The sequence below is a fragment of the Etheostoma spectabile genome, chromosome 5 (genome assembly GCF_008692095.1).
Source record: "Etheostoma spectabile isolate EspeVRDwgs_2016 chromosome 5, UIUC_Espe_1.0, whole genome shotgun sequence".
NCBI classification, from domain to species: Eukaryota; Metazoa; Chordata; class Actinopteri; order Perciformes; family Percidae; genus Etheostoma; species Etheostoma spectabile.
Window position 1 is genome coordinate 36,119,143 of NC_045737.1, and position 21,792 is coordinate 36,140,934.

The 21,792-nt window shown below is 43.4% G+C and overlaps 1 protein-coding gene across 1 annotated transcript in view; it reads left to right on the top strand.

Annotated features, from left to right (window-relative positions):
* Positions 1 to 21,792, top strand: part of plcl1 (phospholipase C like 1) — an 85,744-nt gene that overhangs the window by 57,957 nt on the left and 5,995 nt on the right. Inside the window, exons 6-11 of the mRNA XM_032515238.1 lie at positions 557 to 1,688; positions 3,024 to 3,200; positions 11,239 to 11,601; positions 15,988 to 16,191; positions 19,997 to 20,072; positions 20,601 to 20,710. Of these exons, the coding sequence (XP_032371129.1) occupies positions 557 to 1,688; positions 3,024 to 3,200; positions 11,239 to 11,601; positions 15,988 to 16,191; positions 19,997 to 20,072; positions 20,601 to 20,710 (2,062 nt within the window). The remainder of the gene's footprint in view (positions 1 to 556; positions 1,689 to 3,023; positions 3,201 to 11,238; positions 11,602 to 15,987; positions 16,192 to 19,996; positions 20,073 to 20,600; positions 20,711 to 21,792) is intronic.

Consider the following 21,792-nt stretch of genomic DNA (forward strand, 5'->3'; position numbering starts at 1 on the left):
CTTCACAGTTCAACGTGTTTTTACTCTTCATTAGCGTAGCTGTTTTTTTTAGCTTTAGTAATTGCAACATCATTTCAAAGGTCAAAAGTAATCATGTGAAATAATCAAGATTATGATTTTTTTCCGTATTTTAGCAGCACTAGTTTGGAGTAATGGTGTCTAATGTAGAAAGTGCCTCACTAATATTGAGAATTGAAAAAGGCCTCCTCATGCATTATTCAATTTCAATACCTAAGGAGTAAATGTCATCGGCAACAGTGAGCCAATCAGCACGCAGCATACTTCTGCCAAGATCTAATAACGTCTGTGATTGGCTGTCTAACGTTACAGACACGCAGGTAAAATCTACATTACACAGAGACGGGCTCACGAAGTAAGAGCTGTAAAATAAAAATATAGATTTGTGCCATGATGTTGTAATTTCTTGTGGTTTAATACAATTGGTATCGGAAAAAATATCTAATTTAGGAACCGGTTGCGAAGTCACAGGATTGGTTTTGGTGTCGGTACCGGTACCATACCCAGCCCTAATGGTGTACTGGTTTTGCTTCCCCAGCACCTCGTACCGCTCCTACCTGCTGGAGGACCAGGTCCACGGCCGCGCGGACCTCGGAGGCTTGATCAAGGCTCTGCAGTCGGGCTGTCGGTGCGTGGAGCTGGGAGTGACTGACGGCCCAGAGGGGGAGCCTCTCCTCGGGGTCGACTACGGGCCGGACATCCCCCGCCACCACCACCACCACCACCACCACCAGCACCACCACCACCATACACCTGTCACCATCCGCTCTGCTCTGGAGGTGGTCAATAAGTACGCCTTCCTGACCTCTCAGTACCCGCTCCTGCTGTACCTGTGTCAGCGTTGCTCTCCAGGCCAGCAGCGCACCCTGGCACAGCACCTGAAGAAAGTGTTTGGGGCCCGTCTCTACACCCCAGAGGCGCTCCCTTTCAGCCTTGGAGGGCGTGCAACAACCCTACCCTCCCCCGAGCAGCTGAAAGGACGCGTCCTGTTAGTGGGGAAGAAGCTCTCACCGGAGCAGGACGGCTCCGACGGGGAGATATCGGAGGAGGATGAGGAGATAGGGGGAGGCGGGCCTCTGGCGGGGAGGCGAATGACCATCCCTGGCGAGGAAGAACTGGGCGTGGTCTTGGTGGTGCCTCCACCCTCACAACCCAGGAAGCTGCGCCTCCACAAGGAGCTGTCGGACTTGGTGGCGATCGCTCGCACGGGCAGCCGCAGCTTCTACGCGCAGCGAGCCAGCCACAGGCAGGCCCAGCAGCACTCGCCGCCCAGCAGCCCCTCCTCTCCCAGCACGCCGATGCCTCCCGAGACGCCCTATTGGACGCTGTGCTCGCTGGGCGAGGGAGAGGCCGGCCGGCTGACCACTGAGAGCCCAGAGGACCTGGTGATGTTCACCAAGCGCACCCTGACCAGGGTACGGCCCAGTTCGGTGCGCCTGGACTCCAGTAACCCCAACCCACAGGGATACTGGAAAGGAGGGGTCCAGCTGGTGGCTTTGAACCAGCAGACCCCCGGCGCCATGCTGGACCTTCACAGAGGCCGCTTCTCACAGAACGGGGGGTGCGGTTACGTTCTCCGACCGGCTGTGATGAGGGACGAGGTGTCGTACTTCAGCGCTCATACGCAGGGCTGCGTGCCAGGAGTGCCGGCACAGACTCTACGGATCAAGGTGCAGATGTTGTATTCATGTTCCTGTTGTGTTTTGTTGCATTGAGTCTTTCACAAATGCCTGGCCTACACTAAGAGACTTTTCAAATCTTAAAGGGTCTCAGCGATGTTGGGTGATGTTACGTCTTGTTGAAGTTTTTCCAAACAAAACGAGACTATCTCGCCCCTCCTTCCTCCTCCTCCCCTCCCCCTCCCTACTGTGCTACCAAGCACTGACCCACAGAACAGCACACCACACACTGATTCCACAAACAAACCAGGCCCATCGACAGGGGGGTTATAGGGGGGTTCTGTATATGTTGTTGTAATATACAAGTGTCTTTTGAAATAGTGATGGCCAAGAATTTGAATCCCACTCAAATAGAAATGTTCTAAACCAAACCGAAGCCCTGATCTTCTTAAAATCACCACTTCTGTGAATGTGTTAACTGGCTCACAGCATTTAACAATCTAACGTCTAATTTATCAACAATCCACGCAACTTATTTCATCCACTCATAGCAAAATGTTTGAGGCATGCGTGTGTGAATTTGGACTGAAAAAGGTGGTGCAGGTGTAGGAAATATTTCTTCAGGGCATCAAAAAGAGTGCTCATTAAGATACCAGCAGCCAAGATAATCCAGCACAAATTAGTGCATAAAGTCACCAAAATTAAGTATTTGGACCTCATAAATAAATAGAAAATAAGGGAAAAACTGCAAAAACTTCAACTTTTTGGAAAGAAAGAGCCTCCCTCTTCCGAGATGCTGGTTTCGGGCCTGAATCTGAATCCTGTATCTCAAAACTGGAAATCCCATGTGATAAAATGTGACTTTAGAGTAAACAAAGATAATAACATGGCGACAACGGAATATTAAATTTATATTAACTAATAATTTGATTTGAAATTGGTGCGGCCAGCATAGAAGTCAGAGCAGATCGGGGGATGATCTTAACACACCTCTTGCCACCACCCAAATCTGGCAAGATAATCTTTAATTCATAAAGAAACAATTTGCGGATTCAAGTTATTTTTCTGTACTGGTGCACTGGAAAATATCTAAGACTTCTAAGTGAAATCCCGGCACACTGCTCTTGCTACAGCATCCCCATTCACTAAAGGACGCTAACGTTTTGGTCCCCTGGACCTTTGCCCAGTGTTTCATCAAGATAATCTGCGGGGCTTTGCTAACCGTTGTCGGGAGGGGAAAATCGACTTGATTCTCGTGTGGTGTGTGTACCCCGCTGAAACATTTGATTTTGAGTGTTAGTTTTCCTGCAATATTCTTATTTTCTTCACTCACATATCAACTAAATCATGAATGTGACATCAAGTGCTTTGTGTTGGACTGTGCAGGTGATCAGTGCCCATAACCTGCCCAAGCCTCTGGGATCAGGCTCTAAGGGAGAGGTCATCGACCCGTACGTGGTCCTGGAGCTGCATGGCGTTCCAGCAGACTGCGCTGAGCAGCGGACCCGCACTGCTGCTCAGAACCAGGACGACCCCTTGTTTGATGAGACCTTTGAGTTCCAGGTAAGGCATGTTACAACTGAACTGATCTTTATCAACGACGTTTCCTTTCCGGGAATGTTCAGGTGATGTCGGCAAGTCTGCTGGATGTCCCTCTTTTTGGCCGGATGTACGTTTCCTTCTGCTTTCTTTGTGTTGACATTTTAAACTCCGGCCGATTTATGAGGACTATGATTAACAGCTCCTCAGGTCTCGGCAGGGTTAGTCTCGCATTGCCAGACCTTCCTCCACAGCGCTGCGGAGGAGGGTTTGGCTAGTCCACACAGCATTCTGGGATGGGAGAAAAACGTCATTTGGTTTATTGGCATTTTTTTTTAAACCAATCACAATCCTAGCTAAGCTCCGTACAGAGCCATGGAGCCCCCGTGTACGTTCAAAGGTAGTTTTACTCATGCAACAGAAAACTCAGATTGGACAGATGGTCTAGCTGTCTGGATTTAACCTGCAGAGATCTGAGGACCAGGTAACCTAGTCCTCAGATGGACAGATAGTCAGCTAGCTGTCTGGATTTACCCTGCAGAGACCTGAGACCAGGTAACCATAGTCCTCAGATTTGGACAGATAGTCTAGCTAGCTGTCTGGATTTACCCTTAGAGATCTGAGGACCAGGTAACCTAGTCCTCGATTGGACAGATAGTCTAGCTAGCTGTCTGGATTTACCCTGCAGGATCTGAGGACCAGGTAACCATAGTCTTGATGGACATATGTCTAGCTAGCTGTCTGGATTTACCCTGCAGAGATCTGAGGACCAGGTAACCATAGTCCTCTGATTGGACAGATAGTCTAGCAGCTGTTGATTTACCCTGCAGAGATCTGAGGACCAGGTAACCATAGTCCTCAGAAATCCACCGGAGGTTAGAAAGCCAACACAAAGAAAGCAGAAGGCGACGGACATCCGGCAGAATTTCCGGAAGTAGAACGGTACAAGCATGAGAAGGGCATGCCGCAGCCATAAAACATCGTTATTGGAGGAATGTATTATTGATTGGGGGATTTAGGTTTGGCTTTAGTAATCGTGAGTCACATTTATTCCTCTCATCCTCTTTAAAAGACGCAAAGGTTTTCCTAATGCGCCAGGAGGAGACTGCAGGCAGGCAACAGTGCCCCTAAATGTAATTATACACCACTGCATAACCTGAAATATGAAAATACAGCATTAAAAATGATCTTAAAACAGCAGAACAAGCTTCAAGATTGATATCTTTGCAGTTAGTAAGCGTTTCAAAGGTTGCATTCAGTTAGATATATTTGGGCTGTGCACACAATAATGTTCATGCAGCAAAGACTGAGAATAGTCTGTTTAAGCTATTTACATAACTCTATAACAAATCCTCATAATAATCCTGTTTACTGGAGCAAAAATGTAATTTTCATTTTCATTTAGTGAATTTGTTGTAGAAAAAATAGATGCTCTCTGAGGTCTCAGATCAGTGATGATTACACTGTAAAAAATAAATAAATAAAAAATTCCAAAGTTTCTGAAACATTTTGTGGATGACGTTACAATAATCCATTAATCTAACCCAGTGCAGGCTTGGCTTTTATTGCACAAAATGGTTTTTTAGATGCGCATTTAAAAGTGTACTAGATAAAAGATTTATCGGTAAACAGAAGAGAAGAAATGTCAACAACATACTGTAAAAGGGGCTTATGTGATTTTGGAGAGTCTGTGTCTGCTTCTCTGTGCTCTGCTGTGCACCTGCATGAAAACAGAGCCCAGAGTGCTTAATTAAGGGGGGAGGTGGGTATCAAGCCCATCAGGATTTCAAATGAGTTGCTCTCATGAATACACTTATGTCTGCAGTGAATGTATTATAGGAGACATGATTTGATGACTGCTGTGTTGCTGATTTGGCTTTTTTTTAACCACTCACTGACAAAGTCCTGTACCAGTGTGGCAGCGTGGCTGAGCCATCACGACAAGCCGTCACAACTGCTATGGCATGTTCGGTTCTCTGTGTGTGTGTGTGTGTGTGGTCAACATGTACTTGCAAACAAGTTGTGTGAAACCCGTGATTCAAAACCCTATCTGACTGTAATTGCGTTGGATCTTTGGCAGCAGACGGACATTGACGTCACTCTTATACCCTGATGTTACCCTCTTGCATACTTCAATATCATAAGTGACAAGAGGAAAAAAAAAAGGTTTCAAATGGGAGCATGGTGAGTAGCAGGAGGAGAGTTTTAGAGCCTGATATGAGCCCTGAATTGGTCGCCTTCGAAAGAGTTTTGGTTTGAGGTCACGGCGCCCTAATTAACCGGTTGGATCTCTGACACGTCGGACATCTTGGTCAGCTGTCTTACAGTTGGAGCAGTTCCCTAGTCCAATTTCCCACATGGCTGCTGTCAAAAGGTCCGTTTTAAACTGTAGCAAGCTTATTTTAACACTTCTGGTGGAGAATTTTGCATGTTGTGGTTAAGTAAATGGAGGCCGCTATGATATAAAATTGAACTTGGCTGTAGAACAGACCTGGAACTGCATCTTCCAGTCATCTCCATATTTTTTAAGTCTTACTTTCTGTCATGCTGCTTAAATAATGCTTTCTTTCTGTGTGATCATTATTGAGGGCGCTGTTGTTCTGTTTTAACACATTTTGTGGGAAAGTCACAGGACAAAACTGACCAGGGGTTCTGTGTGCATAAGTGAGCATTTCAGTTTCTGCCATGTTCAAGATTCAAGATTCAAGATATTTATTTGTCATATGCACAAATTTTACACCATGCAATGAAATTCTTAAGTTTGCAACGTTTCCCACAATATAAAAATGTACACAATATACACACAATATATTTAAAAGATTCACGTATAAAATTGCATGCAGCAGCAAGACATTAAAAACCTTATAAAAAGCATATGCATTGAACAAATGCAAACATTCACAGTGTAGTGCAAACAGTGATTAGATTGCGAGTAAATGTGAGAAAATGTGAGATTTAAAGAGACAGTCCGGATCTTTCAAAGTGTGGTTGTATGTGTTACTTCTCCATAGTCAGCGTGTTAGCCTCAGTAGATGGTGGTGGACACGCCCACAGTTTGGAGAACGCTAAGCAATGTACTGCTGTGGACGGCGAGCAGCAGCTAAATGAATTCTAGACCCCTAAAAACATCAATATCAGTGGACGCATCATTTAGAATATTTTCTCTGCTTTACCTGGCTTTATGACGGAGAACTGAAACCAACTGACACTTTTATCCAAAGCGACTTACAATGGCTACATATGTCAGAGGTCACACGCCTCTAGAGCAACCAGGGGTTAAATGTCTTGCTCAGGGACACATTGGTCGATGTATCGCAGTGGGAATCGAACCCGGGTCCGGCATGTGTTATATCCAGCCATCACCACCCCTGAAAAACTGATCAATCGAGACAGGGCTAGACCAGCAACTCTTGTGTTCTGCGAGGTAAAATGAGAAGGGAGTCTGGTGGCTTTGTAACGAGCAGAGAGCCTCAGCTCCCCGACGTGAAGGGCTGTCTGACAGCAAGGTCAAGCTCTGAAAACATTCTACATATAGCGGACACATTTTATGTTTAAGGGTAGTCCTTTTTTTTATTTAGGTGGCTAAAAGACCATTTGGCTGCTGCCGGGAGGAGAGTCTGACGGCATGATAACCTTCAGCAAAACTTTCACTGCACACTGGCGGGGAGACAGGATTTCCAAACTGCGCTTTCTGTGCCATGATAACTCGGCTCATATGTCAGAAAAGTTTAGGGGTTTTGAAACCGTAGCTATTTCAATCCTGCTACGTCCTGCTACGTCCTGTTGTGTCCTGCTACGTCCTGTTGTGTCCTGCTACGTCCTGTTAGTGTCCTTCTACGTCCAGCTACGCTCTGCTACGTCCTGTTGTGTCCTGCTACGTCCAGCTACGCTCTGCTACGTCCTGTTGTGTCCTGCTACGTCCAGCTACGCTCTGCTGTTCCCTGCGACCTCCAGCTACGCTCTGTGTTTCCTTCCTGCTACGCGCTGTTCCTGTTGTGTCCTGCTAGTCCCTTTTGTGTCCTGCTACGTCCAGCTACGCTCTGTTGTGTCCTGCTACGCCTGTTGTGTCCTGCTACGTCCTGTTGTGTCCTGCTACGCTCTGTTGTGTCCTGCTACGTCCTGTTGTGTCCTGCTGTGTCCTGCTACGCTCCTGCTGTGTCCTGCTACGTCCAGCTACGCTCTGCTGTGTCCTGCTACGTCCTGTTGTGTCCTGCTACGCTCTGTTGTGTCCTGCTACGTCCTGTTGTGTCCTGCTACGTCCAGCTACGCTCTGTTGTGTCCTGCTACGTCCTGTTGTGTCCTGCTACGCTCTGTTGTGTCCTGCTACGTCCTGTTGTGTCCTGCTGTGTCCTGCTGTGCCTTGTAACGCCGCACAGTGCCCTGCTATGCCATTTAATTTTATTTAATTAAATTTTAATCTGTTTATTAATCCCCAATGGGGAAATTACAATTTACACTCTGTGTCCACACTTTGTACTATTAACCCAACTACTTTGTATTTTCTTCCAATGAAATGCATTTGAAGAATTAAATCTGAAATGATTTGAAGGACCATAATTAGTTTTTTGAGTGCGTGGAGCTGTGAGGGCAGTGTTTTCTAAAATTGGACTTGTAACATAACAACTCAAGACGTAAGGAAAGAAGAGACTCACTGTCCTGTGTCTCATTTTGTCTTTTCAGAGCAGCATTTGGTTTGAAAGTGATTGAATTAACTGTCACAGAGCTGTTCTACTCAGCCGTGGGCTCGTTCCTGAAAAATTGAAAATTGGATTGGATTGAAGTTATCATTCGACACACATGTATCACACACACACACACACACCACACACACACACACACACACACACACACCACACACACACACACAACACACACACACACACACACACACACACACACACACACACACAGAAGTATTACTTTATATAGTGCAGTCCAGGCCTAAGGGGCAGCCAGTCCTCGTTCAGTCAGCGTGACATGTTCTCTCCTCCTTCATCCATCAGAACCAGCTTCTCCTTTATACTCGACTTACATATTTGTAAAACCACGAACACGGCCCTACATGTCTCAGCATGAAAGTATCTCCTCCTCGGTGTAAGACCCTAAGCCTCCCATGGCTCTGTCCCAGTTCAGGGGCTACCTCTTCCTTTTGACATTCGCATTTCGGGTCAACATGTTCTCTCCCATTCCAAAGACTTTTCCTGAAAATATATTGTATATATATATATATATATATATATATAATATATATGTAATATTTTTTCTGCATGAACTAATGTAATGCTGCGTTAGTTTCAGCCTTCTTATTGGGAGGAGCTCAGTCGAACCATCATTCAAAGACACGACAGCTACTGCTGCCCATGAATATAAATCTCGACATTCAAATGAAAAACAGCACTGCGGTTTTAGTTTGGGTGCTCAACAAGTCAGCTTTGAAACAAAGGAATCTCTCTACTGCTCTGAACCAGAACATTTATTGCAACACACACACACACACACACACACACACACACACACACACACACACACACACACACACACACACACACACACTTTTTAGACACATGCAAACTGTAATCACAGTATTCGTGAGAGAATCAATGACTTGAGTTTATTTTCCTTCTGAACCTGAAGACTTCATATGGTTTTATTGTTGGGGAGAGACACGCACGCACGCACGCACGCACGCACACACGCACGCACGCACACACGCACACACGCACGCACGCACGCTCGGGGCAAGTTTATTCTCACTCTCTGTGGAAAATAATAGATTCATACTTCTTTCTCCTATAGACCTGTGTGTGTGTGTGTGTGTGTGTGTGTGTGTGTGTGTGTGTGTGTGTGTGTGTGTGTGTGTGTGTGTGTGTGTGTGTGTGTGTGTGTGTGTGTGTGTGTGTGGGTGTGGCAGGCTTTGAAAAAAAACAGCCATTAGCTGATAATGTTTTATTGTGTAATGTGTTTACTCTCTCTTCCTCGACACAGAATTAAAATGCAGAGACACACGAGCAGCATCATTTGTCCTCCCACTTACTCTACATCTGTGTGTGTGTGTGTGTGTTTGTGTGTGTCTGTGTGTGTGCATGTTTTTGTGTGTGTTGACAGTCTGTGATTACATGTATGGGTGTTAATAGCCTTATTAGCCATTAAGGTCCTCTGAAGGTGTAATCTGTAATATTTGAACCAGCATTTCACCAGGATGCTGCTCATTGTACCGCGTAATCAACGCCTGAACAGCTTCTTACTCGAACAGGAAATGCTGTTCGGAGCTGTTCCGCTTGCTCACTGTGAGATGTAAATAACAGGTTTGATCTTCAAAGGAATTAGTTATTATGATATATCAGGAAGGATTGTAGAGTAGCTAAACTAATTAGAAAAAAATAGAAATTATGATTTGATTAGGAGAACATATCAGCTGTAACACCTGAACACTACATGTTGCAGTTATGTAAAAGTTTGTGAAAACCAGTTAAGAAGTTTAAACGGGTAGCTAAAAACAACGACCAAATGGTAGAATGAAATAGCTAAAGTAACGACGTAACTGTTGAAATGAGCAGTTAGCTTATATTAATGGAAATAGCAAAAAGTATTGCTTAAGCAGCTAAAATTGTTAGCTTAAAGTATTGAGTTAACATTTTAAATTAATGGCTAAACGTAATGACTAAACAATATAAAAGAATTGGATAAATGGTTCCAACTACAGTATTTGTTTGATTGGATTGCTAACCAACCCAACAGAGTAAACTACAGTTCAACAATCATGAAATACATCATATTTGGAATATACATTGGGAATTGATAAAGGGGAGTTCATTAGACAGGGCTGTGGAGGTACCTCAGGCAAAAAGGTTGGGAAACTCTGATATATAATTACATATTATACGTTTTTTTTATACATACAAGTACACACTATTTCTTTTAAGATTATTTTTTTGGGCCTTTTCGACCTTTATTTTGATAGGACCGCTGAAGACGTGAAAGAGGAGGAATGAAATGCAGCGAAGGGCCGCAGGTCGGCGTTGAACCCACTGAGTCAAGGACTAAACCTCCTGTACAGTACATGGGCGCCCGCTCTACCAACTGAGCTATCCGGGCGCCCAAACACAGTTCACTCACAGAACAGAACATAGGCATATACATATAAAACAAAAACCTGGCCAAGACGAAGCATAAACGTGCGAGACAACATAAAGTTACACATTGAATACTCAAAAAATAAACAAAATACAGTAAAGCTCCTACCAAAAATACAGGTCTAATATTGAGTCAATAAATAGTTTGTGCAACATAATGTCTAAGTAGTATGGCAGCAATGCAGTACAATACAATAGTCCAAGTAAAATTACTGAGTGTAGTACAGAGTCTATACACGGTGTGTGCAGATGGAGTAGTGCAAAGAACCTTAAACAAATATTAAACAACTATGACAACAGTGCGAGTCAGAATATGCCACTCCTCAATAAAGCATAACAGACAACAAAATGAGAGAAGGATTAGACAAGACCTCAGACAGAAGTACTTTAAAGGCAGTGAGTAGGATCAGTGTTTCAAGGTGTTTTTGTTTCATTTCTATGGGCTTTTGGGGTGACAGAGAGATGGATCTGCATGCAGACTGCATGGAGGAAGAGCTGTGGTGATCACTGAGCTTAGGAACAGCGGGGCTCTGCCCAGCATGGTCTTGTAAATTAGTTGGTACCAATGAGTTAAGCACCAGATATGTAACGAGGGCCAGCTGACTAATGCGTAGAGGTCTCAATGGAGGGTAACGTACTGTGAACTTAACTGGAAAGGAACACAGTACACCATAGCAGCATTCATTTTCTCAAAATAAGTCTTTTCTTATGACCCAGTTCAGAAGCAGGTTTTAAAAAGAACAATAATCAGTACCCAGGGTCAGAACCAGATTCACTGAAGTTGAAATGATATAAAGCCCCAGTCTTTAGACGTGAGTAATGTCGGCGTGGGCGAGAACATTGTGAAATGTTATGTTGGCCTTGTTCTATTTCTGTTCTGGTGCACAGCACGCATTTATCCGACGCCATTGTTCACTTCCTGTCTCCAGGTAAACATGCCGGAGCTGGCCTTGCTGCGCTTTGTGGTGTTAGACGACGACTACATCGGAGACGATTTCATCGGCCAGTACAGCGTGGCCTTCGAGTGCCTTCAGCCCGGCTACCGCAACGTGCCCCTGCTAGGCATTGCGGGAGACCCCTTACCCCACACCAGCCTGTTTGTCCACGTGGCGGTCACCAACCGGCGAGGAGGCGGGAAGGCCCAGCGGCGAGGCCTATCGGTGAGGAGGGTGGGGAGGCGAGGGCGGGAGTACGTCACGCTGAGGCACACCGGCATCAAGGTGGTGGACGAGTCCTTCAAACTGGCGACTGCGCCCCTCAAAGAGGCTACGGACCTGCGGGAGGAGGCTCAGGTGAGAGGGAAATATGTCAAGAAGTTGATTGAAGTCGTTGTTGTGTTAGTCTACATCTACGACATTCTGCTACCAAGATTGCTCCGTTGCAGCCGGAAATTCTGCCGGATTTCCCTCTTTATGCCGGATGTTCGTCCTCTTTCATTGTGTTGGAATTTTAACCCTTGTGTTGTCCTCCCGGGTTAAAAAAACGCCCAAAATTTGACATTTTTCTTCCTGTTTTAGACTTTTTTTGAGTTTTCACTAACACCACCTTACTACCACTACTTTTACTCTACTTTTTGGAATCTATGGTCAGTAACCCTCATTTATATAGAATCATACCTAATATTTGAGTTAAAAAAGCTGAAATTATGACTTATTTTGACTAATAGTTAAGATCAGAGGAATAAAAGTGATCATTTTTATTTGCAAAGAGCTTTTTTGGTAATTTGGTTAAAAATAAACCCATATTTCAGATATAGACATTTTTTCAAGGACAACAGGAGGGTTCAACAAAAGCGATTGAGGATATTGTTACATACACTGTCCTATTTGTAAAACATTACCATGAACACAGCCCTGCATGTGTCTGTATATATTCTCTCCACAATTTGGCAAAAATGCATTTGCAAAACGCTGTTTGAATTATTGGTGTTTTTTGTTTGTGCTTCACTGCCGCTGACGTTACCCTCGGACCAGTTCCTGCAGATGCGATGCTCTTGAGTTAAGACATGAAGGGAGGAAACGTTTACAGGCGCTGCAACTGCATACAAAGTCAAGTCTATTTTACTGATTTGGTGCTATATTGCAAATCACAAATTTTTCCACAAGGGGGTTTTGCAATCTCTACACCCTCTGTCCTCTGAAAAACTTTGATTCGGAAAAAGAAAAAACTACAAAAAACAACATTTAACAGGGAAAAATTAAAAGAAACTTTGTGGAAAGGCAACAGAGGAAGGATCGCTCTCCCAGGGTGGACAGACAGGAAATAGATGTTGTGTGTACAGAGTAGGCCATCATCAAATCACAGACAAGCTTATAGATAGATTAGAAACACATGAAAAACATGGATCCAGAAGGACATTGAGCAAATGTCAACTTTCACCAAGTGTCAATGGAAAGACATAACAAGACGCAAATTCATCTGTGGGCAACACAAACTGACACAAAGCCAAGTTCCAAATGTTTCAATTAGAGCAGAAAATTACAATTTTTGAAACTGTTTCATAAACATGCAGACACAGAAAAGGAAAGGGACTGGACGGAAATAGACCGAGGTTCTGGTTACACCAGTCAGAGTCTGAGCTGCCACAACAACCCAAATCTGTTTGTCCGTTGCACGGATAATGTCCGTACAGTCTGTGAGTTGGCAGTGTGCACACACGGGATTATCCACCGACTTTGTAACAGTTTTCATTTTGGATTTTTTTGTTTTTTTAGAAGAAATAAAAGAAAACCGTTCAATGAGGATTTTGGATTATCCTGAGCGACTTGGACTTTGTTCCTGGAAAGAAATGTTAAGAGAGTTATTCATTTCACTGTCACCATTCCTCTTCATTGTGTTGGGAATATAGGCAGAAATCTTAAAATCATGGCACTATACATGTTTTTTGTTTTTCTGAACAGAGAAGAACAAAACACTTTCTCTGGCACTTTGTGTTTGATTGACTTCTGTGGCAAACCCCCGCCGGGCGAGTTAAGAGAAAATGCCAACATCTGAGTCACAGCAGATCAGGTGTCACTCTGCTTTTGTAGTTTTAGGAGTTGTTGATGAAGAGCTTTGGTTATGAGGGTTAATCCGAATATCAAGGAATCAGACTCCACCTGAGACTTCTCTGTCGGGAGAAGAAGAGAGACAGGAGGGAGACAGAGAGGAGGAGGAGAGAAAAGTCAGTGAGGAGGATTATTAAAATAGCTTCTATTAATACCAGCAAAAATGTAACCTGGTCGCACAGCACCCACCAGTTTAGCACTGAATACAAATGATATAAGTGTGGGCAATGTATATCTGTTTTTAGAGATGTATGCTTATGATGTGAACCTTAAAGCCAAATGTAGGTGGACAGCCCTGTTTTTCTGTTTCAGCGTAATGGTCTCCTTAAGCTCAAAGCCAGATCCATGAGGAAGTGGTTTCCCAGTCCGGTGTTGAACAACTTGAGTGGTTGATCTTTGTCCATATGCATGACATTCTACTTCTGGGATTTTTCCTTTTGTGCCAGATTCCGCCGGATGTCTCTTTTTTTCGGTTGGATGTCCGTTACCTTCTGCTTTCTTTATGTTGGCGTTCTAACCTCCGGTGGATTTCTGAGGACTATGGTTACCTGGTCCTCAGGTCTCTGCAGGGTAAATCCAGACAGCTAGCTAGACTATCTGTCCAATCTGAGGACTATGGTTACCTGGTCTTCAGATCTCTGCAGGGTAAATCCAGACAGCTAGCTAGACTATCTGTCCAATCGGAGTTTTCTATTTTGCAGAGGCACTGTGGCTCCGTTTCCAAGACAATTCAGATTGGTTAAAAAAAAAATGCCAATGAACCAGAGCACGTTTTTCTCCCATCCCAAAAGGCTGTGTGGACTAGCCAGACAGTCCTCCCCAGCGCTGTGGAAGAAGGTCTGGCAATGCTAGACTAGGCTGACCTCAATCCCATCCGACACCTTTAAGAAGATGAACTGGAACATCGACAGCGACCCAGACCTGATCGGTGACCCAACTCAATAACGTTCCTGCAGCTGAATGGGAGCACGTCCCTGCAGCCGAGAGTGGAGGCTGTTCTAGGAGCAGATTGTATGAAAAGTGCAGGCTGTTCTCATGGACCAGTCATACATATAGCTAAAAGTAATGCTCTGCAATGCTCTTACTGTATGCACCATGTTGACTGCCGCTGCATAAGAGCGCAAAGATCCAGGGCACCATGAAAAGTTTCAAAACTATCTAGAGATACGTGATACAGGACAGCGCCGATACAATCATGATGATCTGATAGAATATGTTGCATTGCTGTAGATTAAAGTACCCAACAGTATACAAAGGAGTTCAAATAAGCACAACTTTAAACATCTACAGCAGGAAAATGCATCACACACATGAATGCAGCAGGAATATGAATCCAGAAACACTGGGGACATTTTACTGCACTGAGTACTCTTACTTGGTGCTTTCAATACATTTTACTTAAATAAAATTAAATAAAACTCAAGTAAAGGATCTGAATACTTTTTCCACCGTTGCCTAAATGTTGAATTAGGATTTTGTAATAACATATTCAAAGTTCACAACGGATGTAATGTTTGGGTGTCCACATAGTGTTTGCCATGTCGTGTAAATTTAGGGATTAAATAACTGAAAGGGAATCTCTGGTTTTGAGGCATTCAATCCTCGAAAAAAAAATGAAGGTGTTTCGTGATACGCATGTAATTCCGTGGAATTGCCGTTGAACATTTCTCGCTTAATCGTTTCAACATTTCCCACAATGCTTGATAAACCCTCTCAGTATCAACGGTACAGCATAAGCTCTATCAGGAGGTAAATCCCTATCATCTCACACACACAAATACACACTCTCAGTCCTACACACGAACACATTTGCTCATTTACAAACTGCTTTTAACCCGCCTGATTCAATCTCATTGTCCCTTCCCCTCCCTCCTCCTCTGTGTCGCTGTCTCTCTGCCACGAGTCCAGCTGTGGGCTCATCTGCCACAGTCAGTTATTATCATGCCTCTATTGCTTTATGTCCCACACACACACACACACACACACACACACACACACACACACACACACACCACACACACACAAACACACACACACACACACACACACACACACACACACACACACACACACCACACACGCAACGCACACACACAGGTGGGGCGTGATAATCTCTAGTTCAGTTGGGCTCTGCCAGGTGGCACTTGCATTCTTGTGCTTGTATGTGCGTCATGACCCCAAATTATTTTCAGCAGATTGACTCTTATTTTCTCGTCTCTGTCAGATCCGCTAACAAACCATGGTTTTGCATCCTGACACACACCTGCAGCAGTTGAATGACTTTTTCAGTTCGACTTTATGCCATTTGTTTTCTTTTTTTTTGCCAAATGTGCTTAAACTAGGTCTGATTTCACTTGATTAAGCAGCAATGACTGCCGTATTGATTTAATTCACAAGGGAGACAGCATGACAAGGGAGGTGTGTGTGTGTGTGTGTGTGTGTGTGTGTGTGTGTGTGTGTGTGTGTGTGTGTGTGTGTGTGTGTGTGTGTGTGTGTGTGTGTGTGTGTGTGTGTGTGTGTTGACACGTTCCCAGCTTAGTTCAAACAGCGAACTGTACTGATCTAATACCATTTTCCCCCTGTCCACTTCTTCTTTCTCACCTCTCTCTGTTGCCGTCCGACCGTTTCCAGAGCACCACCGCCAGCTTCAAAGAACAGTGTGGGCTCCCCCCGGTGGCCAAACTGAAGCAGTGCATCCAGAGCCTGACAACAAGGCTGCAGAGCCCCGAGGGCACCATGGGGGCCAGCATGGTCCTGAAGGAGGGATACCCATGCCTGGAGCCTCTGGTCAACCTCTCAGAGCCGACTCGCAAACTGCTCTCAGCCTATGACACGGTGAGTGAGACGAGGGTGGAGGGTACACCTACTGCAGCCTCTGCTTTTGTTTGCTTGGTGGACTTCACCCACATGCCCTTTAATCAAAGCCATTAACAACTATTTCTTTGCATGTTTATGAAGTTTATGATAAGATGAAATGATGTCGATAGTTTAAAACTGGCAACAACTAAATGCAGTCTAAATGCTTTTCTGCGTGTGCTCATTACTGACAGGAGAGAATAGGGCTTATTGTGGCTTAATTGTTTTGCTGATTTGACAAAAACAAATACTGTGTGAGGCAAGAGCCTGGAAGACGTTCAAATCTTTCTTTTCGTGAAGAAAGAATAAAACTGTAAAGAAACAAATTCCCAAAACCACAATTGTAAGTAACAGGTTTTGGCATCGTCGAGGTAGTGTGATGGGTCGTCCCAAAGAGCATTCACACTCAAGCACGTACCAGGTGAAGTCTGTAAGAGTTTACATAGTGCTGGTTTAGCTTTCAGGGTTTAGGGTTCAGGATTTAGGATTTAGGAATTATGGTTCAGTGTTCAGAGTTTAGGGTTCAGGGCTTAGTGTTCAGACTTCAGGGTTTATGGTTCAAGGTTAAGGAATAGTAGTTCAGGGTTCAGGATTTAGGGTTCAGGGCTTAGTGTTCAGGTTTCAGGGTTTAGGAATAATGGTTCAGGGTTCATTATTTAGGCTTCAGGGTTTAGGATTTAGGGTTCAGGATTTAGGGTTTATGGTTTAGGGTTCATTGGTAATTTTGCATTCTTGAGCAATTTGGGGAAAACAAATCCAAATTACACAGTTACACATTTATTTCACCCATACTCTGTATATGTGCACCTAGAGATTTCTCCTAAATTAATCAAAAATTGGCATTAAATAACTTTTAAAATAAGTTTGTATATTTAAACATAAATATTTTAGAAAACTTCTTTTGTCCAGATTTCTTTTCTAGAAACGTATGCTAATAAGCACATACAGTTTATAACAAGGTAAAGCATCATTTGCATATTTAAACATACATTTTCAGAAAGATATTTGTCTTAATGTCAGTAATCAAGTTCTATTCACCTGGGTTTTCCCCCTTAAAAATCAAAATGAACTGGGTACGTACATTTATTAGCACATAGTTCTCAGACGTTGATCGCTTTTCCTAATTTGGTTTTTCAAGTTTGGTCAAAATGTCGGACAGACATCAGGCAGACCGTTTTAATTGGGTTTAGTGTGTTCACTCGGCGGCGTTTTATTGAGTGTCCGGAAGCATTAAATATGCAGAAAGACACTCAGAGGTGACATGCAGAGAAACACACACACACACACACACGCACACAAACACACACACACACACACACACACACACACACACACACACACACACACACACACACACACACACACACACACACACACACACACACACACAGAGCCAGCTGGGTCTCCTCCTACTCCATTTCCTCTTGCAGCAGATAGGGATGATTGTCTCCCACCTGTTTCAGCGCTCGGCTATTACACCTCCACACACACACTCCTCCGCACAGAGAGTGCTTTATTTCTAACTATAACGTTGGGTTTCAACGCGTCACTGCAGCTAATAATGTTTGAGTGGGAATCCAGCAAATGTGAGCGCAGCAGGTCAGTCTCAACTTGCCACAGTGGGTGTGATCTCCAGTCGTACATCACACCTCCTTCAGCCTTCCTGGACGTACACACACACGGCTGAGTCATCACACACTCGCCCTCCTCTCTCTCATCTCTTGCTTTTCTGCTGCCCTGCAGCCAGTCCTCTGATTGTTTCTTTATGCAAATTATTTAAAACAGACTTCATGCTTTGTGTCGCGTTCCAACTTCGGAGCATCCAAATCAATCCCGCTTGGCCATGTGCACTTCAGAATCAGAATCAGGATTATTGCAAAATAGTATTTTTTCATACAGAAATTAGCCTTGGTATCTGAGTCCATAACAAGAAATACAATACGTAAAAAGAAGCACTTTGTAAGTGAAGAATTTACAATAGCAAATATGAAAAATGCATGGCAAAATATGTAAAATAGATCTGTTTTTTAAATGGGAAAAGGTGTGGAGTGTTTGAAACAAGCATGAAATGTGCAAAAGTATAAAGAGTATGTGCAATGTGCAAACATCATTATTTAATTTCATTTAATGAATGACACTGATAGTGAAGAATACAGTCTACAAAGAGACTTGCAGCACAACAATTATCCAGTGCAATGTCTCACAGCATTTATAGCAACTGCTAGTTTCCAAGGCCCGTCTCTAGCAGGCTGAATGAACTGAAATGTAATAGTTAAACTAGATATACAGTACATACATGAATATATAATATATATCTACATATAGACTGTAGATACTGTATGTATAGGTCAGATGTGGAGATTTATTATTGTTAATTGACAAGTGAGCTGAAAAAACCCAACTAAATCCTGCTGAGGTGTTTTGATGTGAACCTTTGGGACGGAGCCCTGTCCTCCTGCGGGGTTGATCGACGGGCGACTTGCATTAATAGTTTATTTAATGGAAAGCTCTCTTCACTCATGCAGAGATAACTAATCATAATCGTTTCAATACTTTTCTCTCAGCACAGCTTTTTTAGAGCACTTTTTAAAAGTCACAAAGAGCTGTATGAACGTAAAACAACAGTATTGCAAAAGGCTTAATGAATATTATAATAAAGTAATAAATGAATTAGATAACAGAGAAGACTTTAGATATGAATTGAGTTTGAGCACAGATGAAAAGAAGAAATTGTACACTTTTCTTTATTTATGTATTACCTTTTTTTCCCCTACTGTTTATTTTCTTTAAATGTGTTCATCTTTTTGTGTGTGTGGCATTTTAGGCTTTTTTTTGGTGACAGCTGAAGACATGAAAGGGTGAATGACATGTAGCTATGTGCTTCAGTTGGAATCGAACCTGTAGCCACTGCGTCAAGGACTGAGACTCTATATTTGGGCGAGTGCTCTATCACCAGGCCACCCAGGCACCCATGTGTTCTTCCTCATGTCTGCACCATCTACCAAGACACATGTTGGGGTTCTAACTTAACTTGGAGTGAAAAAAGAACATGTACTGGGGACAAACACTTTTGCGAGATCTTGACTTTGTTTTGCGAGATCTCTTGACTGGAAATGAGCAAGTCAGAGCCTTGACTTCATGGAGGAAAAATAAACGAAGAAAAAAAAAAAATATACATTTTTGTTTTTGTTTTGTTTTTTCCCTCCACGAAACTCAAAATCTTAAGTTTCAAAGTTGAGATCTTGACTTTCATGGAGGAAAAGACAACAACAAACATCTTGACTTTAAAACTCTATTTTAAATGATCTTGAGTTTAGTGTTTGTCCCCAGTACGTGTTTTATTTCTTCCCCCCCCCCCCCCCCCATGTAATCTCCGGGGCTCTCTATGATTCTGCTTTGGTTTATAAAGCCGCTAATTCTGATATTACAACTTGCGTTTGACCTAAATGTGACATCTAAGAACATGCTGACGTTGCTGAAAAGAAGGAAGACAAGATATAGCCAAACTCATTTAGAAGAGTATAGTTAAATGATAAAAACATTACAAAAGTAGTTTCTGATAAAGCTCTTGTCAATCTGTTTGGTTAATTGATTTATTGTTTCAGCTTTGATGTATTTAATGGACGCATTTTTGAAATAGATAACACATTTCCCTTATTTGCAGCCTGATGCGTTTGGTGTTTTGTGGAAACAGGAACAGTCCTCGTACCATTTAAGATAAAGCTCCGTGGGTTTGAACAATGCTTGTTTTTAAACGAGCTGAACTTTCTTCCTGTCTGTGCAGATGATTGCGGCCCAGAAACAGCTGATCGAGAACGCAGACGGTGTTCAGGAGAGGATCGGCCACGTGCAGAGAGAAGGTAAGTCCTGAACAGGTCAATATAGTCCATTCCTGTTGTGAATACAACACCTTATGAAGTGTAGCCTAATGTTTTCTATTGTGAAATAAATGGTCCATTGATCAATAGGCCTACAGTGTTAGAAATGTTGACTGTACATGAAAAAATCTGCAAAAAGGCAACAAAAACACTTCTAAAGGCGCCGCAAAAGCTGAACAAAACATTAAAACAAAGGTGGAAAAATGCCAGAAAATATAGAGGAAAATGTCCAAGCAACCAAAGCTTCTTTTTACCACATGAAGTAAAGAATACTGCTGTATTTTTACTGCATGACGCTCAAAACACAGACCAAATGTTTTTTTGTTTTTTTTGGTTATTGCCAACTGTTCCGGATCTTTGACTTGGAATAAAAATCAGATGCGGACCTTTGAGTGATGTGGTTACATCCTTCCATTTAAACAGAATTGAGCGTCTAGCTACAGTTAAAGAGAGGAAAACGTGAGCAGGGAGGCTGGAATCATCTGGACCTGTGTGTTTGTGTCTTTGCAGGAATGGACTACCACGAGGAACTGTCCCGGCTTGGGGAGAAGGAGGGACTGAAGGGACGCAAGCTGAGCAAAGCTGTGGAGAGTTTCACCTGGAACATCACTGTGCTCAAGGTACTCCTAATGCTCAAATCTCCGGTTTTAAGGGATTGGTGGAAGATTTATTTGGAAAGATATTTGTCTGTTTTTTGTTTTTTTAAATAGATTCAAGCTATTTGCAATTCATTTCTATTTCTTACTTGCTGTTTGTGAACCTTATTAGCACACCCAAATAGAATTTCTCTGTAACTCGTTCAGATCCAACTTCAGGGCAGGGTCTTTTCGCTGGTCCCTTTCCCACATAGGAACCTAATCATAATAATAATAATAATAAATTGAATTTGTATAGCGCTTTTCCCAAGCTCAAAGTCGCTCTACAAAGTAGAAACAGTAGATAAATATATATTTTTTTAAAACTAAGGATAGGCAGAACAGAAGAGACGGGTCTTCAGACGAGAATGAAAAAGGGTGAGGGACTCAGAGATGCGGATCTCATGGGGGAGGGGGTTCCAGAGACAAGGCTCTGTCCCCAAAACTGCGGAGCTTTGACTTGGGGACGTAGAGGAGACCGGCTGAGGTGAATCCGAGGGACCGTGAAGGTCGGTAGGGGGGGACAGGAGGACAGTGAGGTATAACGGGGCGAGGTGGTGTATGGCTTTGTAGGTGAGGACCAGGATTTTGTATGTGATCCGGTGAGAAATGGGAAGCCAGTGTAGCTGTTTTAGGACCGGAGTGATGTGGTGCCAGGATGTGGAGCGGGTGATGATGAGCGGCTAGGTCAACTAGAGTCAGGTTTCCAGAACAGACCGACCAACAACGGGACAATTTTAACAATTTTTGCCATCTTATTCATCACCTAATTCACTTCTGAGAACGTTTTAGGTGAGAGATGAACCGTTTAGATTTTGAATATACGCAGTGTTGCGAAAGTGACACAACAGGCCGCTGGCGCCTGCTGGGGCCTCCAGCATGTCGCTCGGCCACTCGGGCTCGGAGTCTTGAAGACCGATCTCGGAAATAAGAAGCTTTTATTTCGCCGTTGACGGATTGTTTGGTTAAATATCACAATAACACACGTCCAAGATCAACGGGAACTGTCTTTTTGGAGTTAAACTCCACAAGCTGGCCGGCCGTCTCTCTCACACACACACACACAC